This window comes from Bradysia coprophila, unplaced genomic scaffold (genome assembly GCF_014529535.1).
Source record: "Bradysia coprophila strain Holo2 unplaced genomic scaffold, BU_Bcop_v1 contig_232, whole genome shotgun sequence".
NCBI lineage: Eukaryota > Metazoa > Arthropoda > Insecta > Diptera > Sciaridae > Bradysia > Bradysia coprophila.
This window is the reverse complement of record NW_023503493.1, coordinates 389959-403112: the sequence shown is the minus strand read 5'-3', so window position 1 is coordinate 403112 and position 13154 is coordinate 389959. Positions and strand designations below refer to the sequence as shown.

At 37.1% G+C, this 13154-nt stretch overlaps 1 protein-coding gene across 1 annotated transcript in view; it reads left to right on the top strand.

Moving 5' to 3' along the window:
* LOC119075776 (neuroligin-4, Y-linked) overlaps nucleotides 1-13154 on the top strand; it is a 192201-nt gene that overhangs the window by 143272 nt on the left and 35775 nt on the right. Inside the window, exons 4-5 of the mRNA XM_037182331.1 lie at nucleotides 3146-3241; nucleotides 3349-3417. Coding sequence (XP_037038226.1) covers nucleotides 3146-3241; nucleotides 3349-3417 — 165 coding nt within the window. The remainder of the gene's footprint in view (nucleotides 1-3145; nucleotides 3242-3348; nucleotides 3418-13154) is intronic.

The following is a 13154-nucleotide window of genomic DNA, read 5'->3' as shown; positions in this document are numbered from 1 at the left end:
AGGTTTTCTTACTGACAATGACTATAAATTGTTCTGAGGTACGGCGTTGCATACAATACTAGTGTCTACAGTAAACTGTAAAACTGTGGCAGATAGAATAGAGCTTGCATTCATTCATTCGAAAAACAAAAAAAATCTTCATGCAAATCGCAATGTTGATGTTGAATTGAAAATTAATAGAATTTGTATTACACCGATGGAACAATGTGCTTTCGAAATTTCAATTTTAAATGTAAGAGAAATTCGAAGTGCGCTGACTTGGCTAAAGTGATGAAATTTCTATTGTTTTCATACCGTTGAATGCTAAACCGCTGCATGCAATGTCTTCTCGTCTCGAATTTGAATCAATTAGGACATAAAACAATCAGACCGACAAGAATAATAGAGAAAACCAAGTGCCGAAAGTGATGCGAAAGAATTGGTTTTTTAGGAGGAGAAATATAGAGGAAAAGAGCGAAAAAAGAGAGAAAAAAGAAAATGAAACATTGGTTTTGATGGGTGATTTGCCAACGTTTAACATTTGTATGATTTAACTGAGTTCGATGGGAGACATTATCTTTTTGACATTCTCTTTTTAAACACTATATTCTTCTATAGGTCAGAAAGATGCTAAAATGACGAATGGAACGTCGTTTCGAATGTCGAATGACAGCTGGTTATTTGAGAGAGAATTCAAAACATTTTCTCTCGACCAAATTCAAAATCATTCGACATATTACCTCTAAACGACCCCGTTGTCATACAGATTTCTTCCAAGCAACGGTTTCGTCGAACAAAATGAACCGAACACTAACCGAATGCGAACCGATGAACCGAAAGTTTCGTTGTAACAGAAGGACAAAGTGACAAAGTAACAAACGTTGGTAAAATTTATCAATTTCAAAACGTATGAAAATCCATTTCTTCATACAAATTTCCAAGTTTTGAAATTTAATATCTCGACTAAATTTTAACCTTATGTGGCGTGCGATATCTCGTATGGACGCCCAGATTACGAATAAAATAAGTGGGGAGTAGTAGGAGTGGAGGGGGAAAAGTAAACAGAGTCGTGTTACTCAGTCCTACGGATTATTTTTCACATTTTTTAGAGTAAACAGATTTGCATCGCGGCTCTTCACTAACGTAGGGCCATGACAACAACAAGGGACTTAAATGAGGACTGACCTAAAATTGAATTAATTTCATTCGAAAAGTATAATTCTACGAGATAATTGAGGTCCCTAGGCAAGTCAAGTGCTCCTGTCTGGTCTTACTCTGCCGTGTTCCATGTGACATAAACATCCTCTATTTCAGTTCCATTTAAATGTTTTACTCAGAATCGCAACCATTTCTATTCTTGTAAGCGTTAAACGATTTTTTGTTTTCTTCTACGAAACGGAATATTTCCCTCCCGCCCTGATTGTGTACAACATTGTCAATTTATTTCCCTATTTAGTATAAATTATTAATTAAATTCATTGCTCAACGCTTGTAAGCCATTGAAAATGTGAATGATGCGGGCGCCTTTTTGTGCAAAGAATTGATGGCATTTAAATTCAGTTAAAAACATCCAATATAAATCACACGTAACTGGTGCGTATTGTTGAGGTATTTATACAAAACGTATACAACATAATCACTGCCAATTGATTAATACGTCTCTTTTACTTAAAATACACCGAGGGGGGAAAACACTAGCCGAACAACGAAAAATCTTTGGTGGTTGTGAACTAAAGCTCAAATATATAATTCTAGTACATTTCCAATACGTTTTGTCATCTAGTCTTTTTCCCCAACTTAAACAGTCAACTCATCCACCGCTCATCTAGCATTTTTTATCAACTTAAAACGGCTCTAGAGTGAAGTTGTTTCACCAGAAGCTAGAGCGCAAAGAATAAAATACTAAATGAAAATGTAGCGCCTCTGCAGGCGAATGGATTATTCTATAGACTCTTATGACAGGGTAATCGTCTTTTGTTCAAACTTGCAGGAAGTATCAAGTCAAGGAAAAATTCTTTTGTGTCAACGTTTGACAGTTCACACAAGTTTTTTATTCAAATGAAATTTCCCACTCAAAACACTTCCCCGTCATAATGGTCTATCGCTGCAGGAAGTAGACTGTTTAAGTTGAAAAAAAGACTAGTTGAGCCAGGTTGACAATGGGACAATGTCATCATTTCGCAGCAGAGAAATGATAATTTGGTATTCCTGTGGCGAGATAGAAGGAACATGTGAATGACAGCTGGCCCCTATGTAAGAGTATGCGAGAGAATTTCATCCGAATTCTCTCCCATAGGTGCCAGCTTTCATAGCTTTCATACAAAAGTATTGCAGAAGTGAACGGATTTTATGTTGCGTTCACTTCTGCAATATTTTTGTTTGCAGACGATGACATTCATATCCCCGATCCATATAGTCATTTTTCCAACTTACCTCTAGAGTGAAGTTTGTTTTGCATTCGTCTGCAATGCTCTGTCAGAGACAGAATGTTTCTGTCTGAGTTAACACGTGAGCCAAAAATTGATTCAACATTTTTCCATAGAATGAAAAGCTCGTTCCATTCGTTATCACAGTGACCTGAGATAAGATTTTCTGTAACCTAGGTTCTTACTCAAGCTACACAGAGCGACGCGAAGGAGACCTAATTCAAATTTTTCTTTTGTTGTACTGTCAAAACTGACAGAAAAACAAAATACAAATTTGGATTAGGTATCCTTCGCGTCGCTCTGTGACACAGAGTCTCTGTGTAGCTACTATAACTCATCATTATTTCTATGCATACTAGTCTGTGTCCCACTTGTTCCACTTGTGGTTTACCCCTCGGTATATTCACAAACTCGACGTTATAACTCCTTCTTCCGTCGTTCATTCACTTACTCACTCACTCACTCTGTCTATGAATAATATATTATCGGAATGGAATGACGATAAAACATCTATTGTAAACAAATCTACTGAGTTGTAATAGAGACCCCCTTTTTCGATTCCGCCCATCCACAATGGGGGACGAACAAACATCCAGTAACATACAATAAACAATAAACTTAACTATGCAATAGTGATAAATGAAATCCAATAAATCCTTTTCAAATGGAATGTGATTAATTCAATAAATCATTCGACTTCGGCTTTAACCCGTTTTTTTCATTCATTCAATATTTTACAGTTGGTTCGAGAGACAGTGCGAATGGTCCGACGAAATATCCGGTAATGGTTTTTGTGCATGGCGAATCCTATGAATACAACAGTGGAAATCCATACGGTTAGTAGACGCATTGTCGTTTTTTGTTGTATTTTTATCGATATTTCAATTTATTAATTTAATAAAATGTTTCTCTTTCTCTCTCTCTCTCTCTCAATTATCTTTAGATGGAAGTGTTCTAGCTTCTTATGGTCAAATTATCGTTGTTACGTTAAACTATCGGCTGGGAATTTTAGGTGAGTGTGTTTAATGTCAATAACGTTACATCTAAAACTAAGATTTCCATGTTATTGATTGAATAATGTTGAAAATGTTACTTCAATCAATACTCTCAGTATCACCGAAGCTAACTGTTTATTTTTAAAGACAGATCTATGGTTTGGTCTTACCCAAATCATAATTATTTCGTCTTTTATCATCAATTTATCATTAAATCAGGACGCGTAGTTTTGAATTCAAATTATTCCCGCTCTTTAATACTTTCATAAGACTTTACGCCTTTCTTGTATCCTTGTTGTCCTTGAGTTCTAGAAGAGGGAAGAAGATAGGAGGGATCCTTATGAATGGTGGAATTCTAGGAGCTAGCCTCTAGAGAACATAAAAAGTTCCTAAATCCTGTCATCTCTGAGATCTACAACTAGAAAAAAGATAGACTTTCTGGAGTGATGGAATTCTGTGAACTGACCTTTAGACACCTATCTTTCCCCAAATTCAGAAGAGAGCTCAAAAAAAACTGATAAGAATACACGTTATCCTTGAGTTCTAGAGCTGGGAAGTCTAGGAGGAAGTTCGAAAAATTTGATGGAAATGCTTGCTATCTTTGAATTTCAGATCTGGGAAGAAAGTGGACCTTCTGGAGTGATGGAATTCTAGGAACTGACCTCTAGACACCTTAATCTTTCCCCAAGTCCAGAAGAGAGTTCAAAAACCTGATGGAAATACTAGTTTTTCTTGAGTTCTGGCTTTGGGATGTGTGTGGAAAGACTCAACATAGTCGTATAGTTGCAGATCATTCAAAGGCATCGTAGTCTTGTGATTTTGAGAATAAAATTAGTTGAAATCTTTCGAAGCGTCATTCAATTATGACATTTTCTTGAAGATAGTAAAGAACAGATGCTTCCTAGAGCTGAGGCTTCCGATCTTTTTACATGTCAGAGCTCGGCCCGCTATCGTTGATAGGGTGTGAGATCAGCTTTCCAAAACACCTCCGATCGTCCAAATTGATTAAGAAAAGGTCACGGAAATCTGTTTTAAAGTTAAGGCCAGGTTATGGTCCGATATATCGCACATATGTCAGGACGCATAACCTGGCCTTAAAAAAGGACAGGTTATGGTCCGATATATCGCACATATGTCAGGACGCATAACCTGGCCTTAAAAAAGGACAGGTTATGGTCCGATATATCGCACATATGTCAGGACGCATAACCTGGCCTTAAAAAAGGACAGGTTATGGTCCGATATATCGCACATATGTCAGGACGCATAACCTGGCCTTAAAAAAGGACAGGTTATGGTCCGATATATCGCACATATGTCAGGACGCATAACCTGGCCTTAAAGAAGGCCAGGTTATGGTCCGATATATCGCACATATGTCAGGACGCATAACCTGGCCTTAAAAGGCCAGGTTATGGTCCGATATATCGCACATATGTATATATTACTTAACGGTTTTTTTTGGTCACTTTTCCGGGAATCCTCCACAGACCGGGCAGTTCTGGTCACTTGAAAAAAGGATGAATTTTTTTGGTTGAACAAATTGCAAAAGTAATTCCAAAATTAGCTGTAAGACTTTGAGAACTGTAAAAACGCATCTAACCTTGTCTGTAGTGTTGCCAGACTCCGTTCAACTACTTCAATAGTCCTGGACCAGTGGAAAATCAGCTGAAGCAAATTCGTAGCAAAATTTCCCTGACGTTCGCTGTATTTGTTTCCGCACAAAAAGTATATTTATCAAACCATTATTGATGACGTGGTATAGAAATATGCGGGGGTTTGGTGGATGAAAAATCTCATAACAATCTCGCATAGACAGATATTAGTTGTTACAATTAATTATCGTTTACGTAAGACAAATTTTGTCTGGCATAAATTCAATTAGTAATGCTTTATGTGCGTATAACTATGTGTTATAAATAAACTTCGGCACGGAGAGTGAATGGCATGGTAAATAATTGAGTCTCAGTTTTGTGTATATTTAAACAATCAATTGACCGATTTCGAGTTGGGTCGAGACAGGAGATTTAGACTGGATTAGAATTTCGGTTAAAGTACACAAAAACATAGACAACATTTATAATCATGCATTCGGGGTATGCGTACATGTTCATATTTACCCAGTTGTTGGGGATAATAAATTTTTGTTGTTGCAACATTTCGGTTGACAACTGAGTCACTAATTGGTATATAACCAAGAGTTTCAGCGAATTAAACGTAAATCCTTCAGATTTACATTTCATTTCATTTATGTGAGTACACTTGGTACACTTGACCACTTGGTTCGCATATTTGTTGTAGTCCACATTAGGCGGAAAGATGTTCTTTTTTTATGATTTCACCGAACCAGAATCTTTTTTTTGAAAAGGACTATTAGAATATCTACGAGTAGGTGTTACATAGAAAGCAATTGAAGGAAAAATCATCTTGCCCAGCCGCGGATTTGAACACGTCACCTCTCGCTTATGAGTCGAGAGCTCTAGCGCCAAAGCCACGGTATCAGACAAAATGATAATTACTTCGAACGCCTTTATGTTGTATAGCATGCCAGATTGAATGTGTTCAGAAAAATAACTCTTGATTTTTCATTTAAGTAAACCAATGAAAGTAGAGAACAGGTATGGTCGATCGCCGAATTCGTCTTAAACGCACTCACATTTTATGTCAAAATAATATGAAAATGAGTGCGTTTAATTACGAAAATCAAATTTTTATATCCTCCGGGAGGACAATAGACCATACCTGTTTTACACTTTCATTGAAGTAAACGGGTGGCGAATTGAATTATAAAAACGAATAGTGGGCGTTGAAGCTTTGTATAATTTGGTGAATAAAAAAACTGCTTCCCATTGTAACACGATTGAGTTTGCATCTAAAATAAAAGACAGTAGATCTCTAGTGGAAAGCTGAAGGACTGAGCACGATAAGGAGAGTCCTCTGGCTGAATAACAAACAGAATTCAGAATTCAGTCGAGATGGTTCAATTGCGAGTTGATGGTAAACGAAATTCGGTTTAGTTGTATCGAAAGTCGTAACGTTTGCGTTACTCTAATGATGGTGCGAGTCAACCTTCAAATTCGGTGATCGTCGTAACGCCCAAGTGAAGTCGGTTACTAGCAGCAAAATTAGCCACTGATTGATCGGTTTGGTTGAATCGAATTGGATGGTCGAAGGACAATAAAGATTGATCGTCAGCATCGGAGTATTGAGAGATCGGTGGTCGTCGTAATTGATCTGGTTGGTCAAGCCGAGTTCGATGGGAAAGAAATGAATTAGTCATTGACAATGAAAGAACGAAGATGGCTCCGTGAACATCGTTGGATGTGGTAATGTATAAGTCCGTCAACGAACGAAAATGGTCATCGACGTAACGATTGGTCAGCAGCAAGTCATGGACGAAGAAAGTCTTTGGCGTTGGAAAGTTGCTGACGTAAACATTGCCAACGAGAAAGTCATTGGCGGAGCGATTGGTCACTAGCAAAGAGGACGTGATCATTCGAAAGTAGTGGCAGAACAAATAATTGGTCACTGGCAAAGAAAAGTGGTCATCCGAAAGTCATTGGCGGAGCGATTGGTCACTAGCAACGAGGACGTGGTCATTCGAAACTCATTGGCAACAAACGAATGCGTAACATTGGTCGTGGTGTTAACGAATCTGGTAGGTCGAGTCATTTGGTGGTCAACACAATGAAGGTCGTTGTTAATCCAGAAACGATACAAAAGAACATCGGTCATGGTAGCGTAATTTCACAATTGGTTGGTCATTGGACGCAACAACGAAGGAAAAGTAAATTTTTGAGGATTCCTCATCAGTGGGAAACTGGTGGGGGTGTTCGAAATATTTCTCATTGGAGTTTCTTCAAGATCCAGAAACTGGTGGGAGTGTTCGAAATATCAGAAGATCAAAGCAAGCAATTGAATTGTAACGGATCGTAGGATCCAGTCGAATAGAAAAGTAGATTAAACTCGAACGTTGAAAGGGCAACACGCCCGAAATGTTGTGTTTTTCTCTCTCAATGCAATTGAGCCAAGTTAATCCGGAATTTGAACGCCTACAAAATTCCGAACATGGAGGCCCCACTGGAATTTTGTAGGCGTTCAAATTCCGGATTAACTTGGCGACTTTAACGTTCGAGTTTAATCTTCTTTTCTATTCGACTGGATCCTACGATCCGTTACAATTCAATTGCTTGCTTTGATCTTCTGATATTTCGAACAGAATGTGTAGTGTAGTGTATGTGTGGTGTGTGTACATAGATCATTAGTCTTTGTGTATGGCTTCCTAGCATTTTTTGGATTTTCTTCACTACTTTTAGGATTATTGACCTGGTAGTGTACTAGTTCCTAGAATTCAATCACTCCACATGATCCAACATTTTCCCAATTCTAGAACTCTGGGACTAAAAGGATGATTTTGATAGTAGTTGGTTGGTTCCTGAAAGTCCATTATTCCCAATGGTTCAGTATCCTCTCAAATCAAGAACTCAGATCCCGGAAAATGCTGAACTTGATTTGGGAGGATACGGAGCCATCATGTCCGGAGCGATAGCGGAGGACTTGACGCAGTCTAACTTCCAAAAAAAGAACGAAGAAATTTTCTTGAGACGCGGCAACTATATATAGGAGAGAATTTAAGTTTCTTTCCTTTGGTCTGTATCACCACAAATCCTATTTTATCTTATTCGCGCTTCAAATACGAGCAAAACGAGCTATCACTCGACTATATAGGTTTAAAATTGCCGGAGATACATCGTTTTGAAGTTGGTCATTTTGATAGAAAATGCACCAAATTAACGTTTTCCAAACAATCAAAATCTTTCAACTTACTCTGTATGTTTCTATCTATCTGTCTATCTATCTGTCTGTCTGTCTATCGACGGTCGATCTCGGAAACTAGTCAGCCAATCTCCATGAAATTTTGCAGGAACCTCAGGGTGGGCATAAAGATGAAAATGTGATACGTCATTACCCCAGGAAAAACCAGAATTTTGTTTCGAAGTGGTTTCTGAGTGAAGTTTTCGAGGGTCGGGAACGCGTTTTCGGCTGTAGCTTAGCTGTATTGAAACCTACAGAGGCGTGCGACCCATCAAATGAAAGGTATTTGTAACACGATTCGAACAAAAAAAATAATTTAAAAAAATCGGGTCAGATTCGTTTGTGCTAGAGTGATTAGAGTGACCAAATTTTGAGCTACTCGAGCGTAGGATGAAAGGACTAATATTTTTTTCTACTCAGAGTTTTACGAGTAGAACAGAGGGGCATATGTGAAAAATGTCGAAAGTTGGAAATAGGTGGGTCAATTGGTGTTTTGGAGATATTTCTTGAATGGTGGCAGATAGAGAATTACTTTCTTCGTCAAATTTTCGATTTTCGTCAAATTTTCTGAATTTCGTCAGATTTTGGAATTTCGTCAAATTTTCGATTTTCGTCAAATTTTCAAATTTTCGATTTTCGTCAAATTTTCAAATTTTCGAATTTCGTCAAATTTCCGAATTTCGTCAAATTTCGTCAAATTTTCGAATTTCGTCAAATTTCGTCAAATTTTCGAATTTCGTCAAATTTTCGATTTTCGTAAAATTTTTGAATTAAAACTAAACTGTTATAAAAAGCAGTGTTGACTACACTTCTAAAACGACTGATATCCCAACAAAAATCTCTTCGAGAAAAGTTTTTAAAAAAATTTTACCAAAAAAATCTGCGTCGCATGTGGCAGATAAATTTTCTTGCTGGTCTGTTCCTGAACATTTGCCACTTTGCGACGCAGATTTTTTTGGTAAAATTTTGGTTGTTTACCTTTGCGACGCAAATTTTTTTGGTAAAAATTATTTGGCAGATGATGAGAAAACCTAAGCCAGCTTGTTTGAACTAAAATTGGGTGTAAAATTTAATTTTTGCGTAACGAAGCTGAAAGCGTCAACTCTAGCGATATCATTCATTTTAGAAATTGTATTTCAAAGACTGCGTCACACTTTTCTCGAAGAGATTTTTGTTGGGTTGGGAATAATGGAATTTCAGGAACCAACCAAGAAGAGAAATCACAGTTTCTTTTGTGATGATAGATGACCTGTTTCGTTGTGTGAGTTAAACATACAATACAAACAATCCTGAGCTGTAGCTCTTATGGCTGAACCCATCAAATGTGACCAAAGCCAATAAGAATTTAATTCACGTTATGTAACAAGGTAAAGGTTTGCAGGAGAAGAGTTTCAACTGTTAGGGGTTAGAATATGTTAGCATCAGAGTGCAGCTGGATTGTCGATTCAAAATTTCACCTGTTACCGAGCTATTGCTTTCGTGTATGTTCCCCAGGTTTGGAAACCTCAATCAACAAAATTAAGCGTGCACAGACCGTGTTTAGCCCAACTATTTCCACAGTGAAACTGATTGTAATGAAGTGGAAATTGCGACAGCACTTCACACATGCGACGTACACCTTCATAAAATAAAAAATATTTTACGACCTACAGCACAAACCACACACACTGACTAGGCGTACATAATCATGAGTTGTGAATTGCGTACCATCATTTGAGTAAACAGAAACTGTACAGCAAAAAAAATAAAATTAGCAAACCGCAAACGAAACAGCCAACCGCACCATCATCATCCATTTGTCTGCGATGCCATTTCACATTTTAAATGCTAAGAATTTAAAGATTAGTTACAATTTGTTTATGTCAAATTTAATTACACCCAGCCACTAACCGGGAGAAAAGAACGGAGGATCGAATAATACCAACTTCAAAAATTAGTTAGGGCTGCTTAAAACTGCGAGTAAAACTGTCACAGACAATTAATGGCCATGTACTTTCATTTAATGTTTCATTAAGCAAATATAATAAGTCAATCTGGTATGAAAGATATGGTTTGTCGTCATACATTCAACTGTTTCTAAGCAGAACTTTAAACACACATAGTCGAGGTGCTGTGGGTGGTCTTGATGTATTCCAAGGTTTTTCCGATTTTTTTTTTATCTTACTGGGCTGGACAAAATCGGTTCTTCTAGTTAATTTTACCGATAAGTAATATTAGGGCCGGACTGGCTACCAAAAGTTCCACAAAAAAAAAAGATCGAAAAGCCCGTGGGCAAACAGTGGTTGAGAAAATGACAATTTTCTCACCTGAGCTGTCATCAGAACTGTCAGCAAAACGATATCTTCTCACCGAATTTGAGTGGAGAAAATAGGATTGCTCTCACCATGCACAGATGAAAAAGTGACGAAAAGTGAAACCTTTGTCGCCTCTATTGAGAAAAACTTTGTATTCAACTTCAGCATCTAGTGACAGTTGACACCATCTAGTTCCTAAAATAGTATTTTACATGACTAGGGATAAAAAATCAAAAGTAAAGTTTTCGTGTGAATTTTGTTGATCCGAGGCGTAGCCGAGGTCGTTAAACCAAAGAAAACTTTTCATTTTATACATAGTTGTGTAATGGATTTTACATGCTTTTGAGGTTAATGTAAGTGTTAAAGTCAATTTGCTTTTGATCTCTAGGGTCATAATAAGCCACTTTCGACCACATGGAACATGCATAGCATGTAAAAAGCATTATAAAACTCTGTAAAAAAAGTCAAGTTTTCATGTGATTTTGACCTCGGCCTCGTCTCGGATCTACACGAAAACTAGACTTTTAAACTTTTTATCCCTTGTCATGTAAATAACAATTGTCACTCGGTGGTATAAATTACTATTTCTCCACTTCAAGCTTTTGTTTTGTTGCGTAAAACAGAGATTAAGTCGGGAAAAAGGTTGGCATTTTCTATGGTGACTCTGGCCACTAGAGCGCAGCGAGCATCATCTAATTTCCAACCCTTTTTTTACCTATTATTTGTATCAGTTTCGATCAAAAGTCTGTCTATTCAATATGTAAAAATGACGTTTTAACTGTCAAACGAAAGGGACCTAAGAAATGATCAGAAAATCTCTCATTTTTTCTTCACTCTCGAGTTAAGTTAAGATGAGAAGAAAAAATTCTTTCACATAACTATGATTTGACGTTTAAAACGTCACTTTGACAGATGGTCACACTTTTGTCACAATAATCCACAATAAAAAATGCTCAGAGTTCCGTTCGAAGCTACTTAGAATAACTAACTATAAAAACGTGGGCTCGGGTTCGCCTCGGATCAACAAACTTCACACGAAAACTGGACTTTTCAACTTTTTATTCCTTGTCAGTTAAACAACTATTGTCATTCGGTTGTATAAATTACTATTTCTTCACTCCGAGCATTTGTTGCGTGAAACATAGATCGAGTCGGGAATTATTTTTTTTAACTCTATGAAAGGTTCAAGTCATTTTCGATATTTTTTTTTTCACTAAGCATCTGGACTAGCCGTTCATGTCATTTGTGTTTGAGTAATTTCTTCTTTTCCCTTCATCAACCGAAAATATAAATCTATTAAATTCCATGTTAATATTGTAGAACATTTTCGGCGTCCTTATTTTCTTTCTGCGGTGCAGAACGTAGAGGGATGTGTAACGGTTAATGTTCATATTTATTTAATATTGTAATAGTCGACATGTCATATAAATACACCACACCATCTATAAACAAAAAGCTTTATTATACGGGAATGGGGTGGTGGAATGGAGGCATACCCTCTCAGTGAATCCATCTCATCATCTAAACACATAACCGAAAATAAATTTTCATACTCCAACCTCTTCGACTTATTAAGTTCTTAGGGCTTTTATATGATGATGAGCAAAATATGCAAATTAAAATGTAAGCCCATCAGCTTCCTCATATTTCAGTTCGTAAGAAATTGAACTCGACAGTTTAATGGTTTCTTTTCTGGTTTTTGTGGGTGCGACGAGGCTGGGAGGGAAACGATATGGAAAAACGGCAACTATAGAGGAGACGTGTAATACTTGGGGAAAAGTAAATGTTTTGCTCTCTCTTTCTCTCTCTCTGTCTCCGTTCGAAAACCTTTTACTTGAAAAGAAAAGACGGTGGGCGCAAAGTTAATTGGAAACGTTTAAGTAACTTTGATTTCTCGGTTGATTTAATCAATGTTAAAGTGTAATATTACTTACAGTCACTTGATTACGTTCATTCAATGTGATCGCTTTGGATAAATTAAATTTAGTTTTGAACAGTGGTTTATGTACGTTGTTAAATGTCGTTAATGAACAAGAACGTTTACTCTTTAGGGTTTACGACATTTAAGTGGAAATTATCATCAGTGTCTCCGACATAGAAAATGCAAAAAGCAATGACAACCGACGCGCAAGAAGGATGCACCTATAGGAAGTAGGTTATGTATCTTCAAACAACACTTTAAATATCTCAATTTAAGGGACTTTGTTTATTGCCTGCCCCTTGCGAAAGATAGCCATTACACAGCAGTTTGCCCTCTCCGGAAATGAGCTATTATTTTTTAGTGTTCACTTTACGTGATATTAAACTGTCACTGACAGGCAATAAACTAGAATACATTGGATGGCTGCTGCGTAATGTAATAATTAGGAAACAATCTTTTGATACTCGCAACACAAAGTCACCCGTGTGTTACAACTTACTTCGATTGCATACTTCCGAAGTATTACTTCGCATTCTGGTCGGAAAGAAGTTACAGAAGAAAATGGCTCAAAGAAACACGATTGACTTTTTGAGTGTCAAATTGTTTCCGAATTATGGAATCCAATATGACAGCTTTCGGTCATTTTGTTATGGAACAGAAATCAGTATATAGATCGAGTCCAAGGTTATTCGAAATGTCAAGTATCATCCACATAGAACCCTAA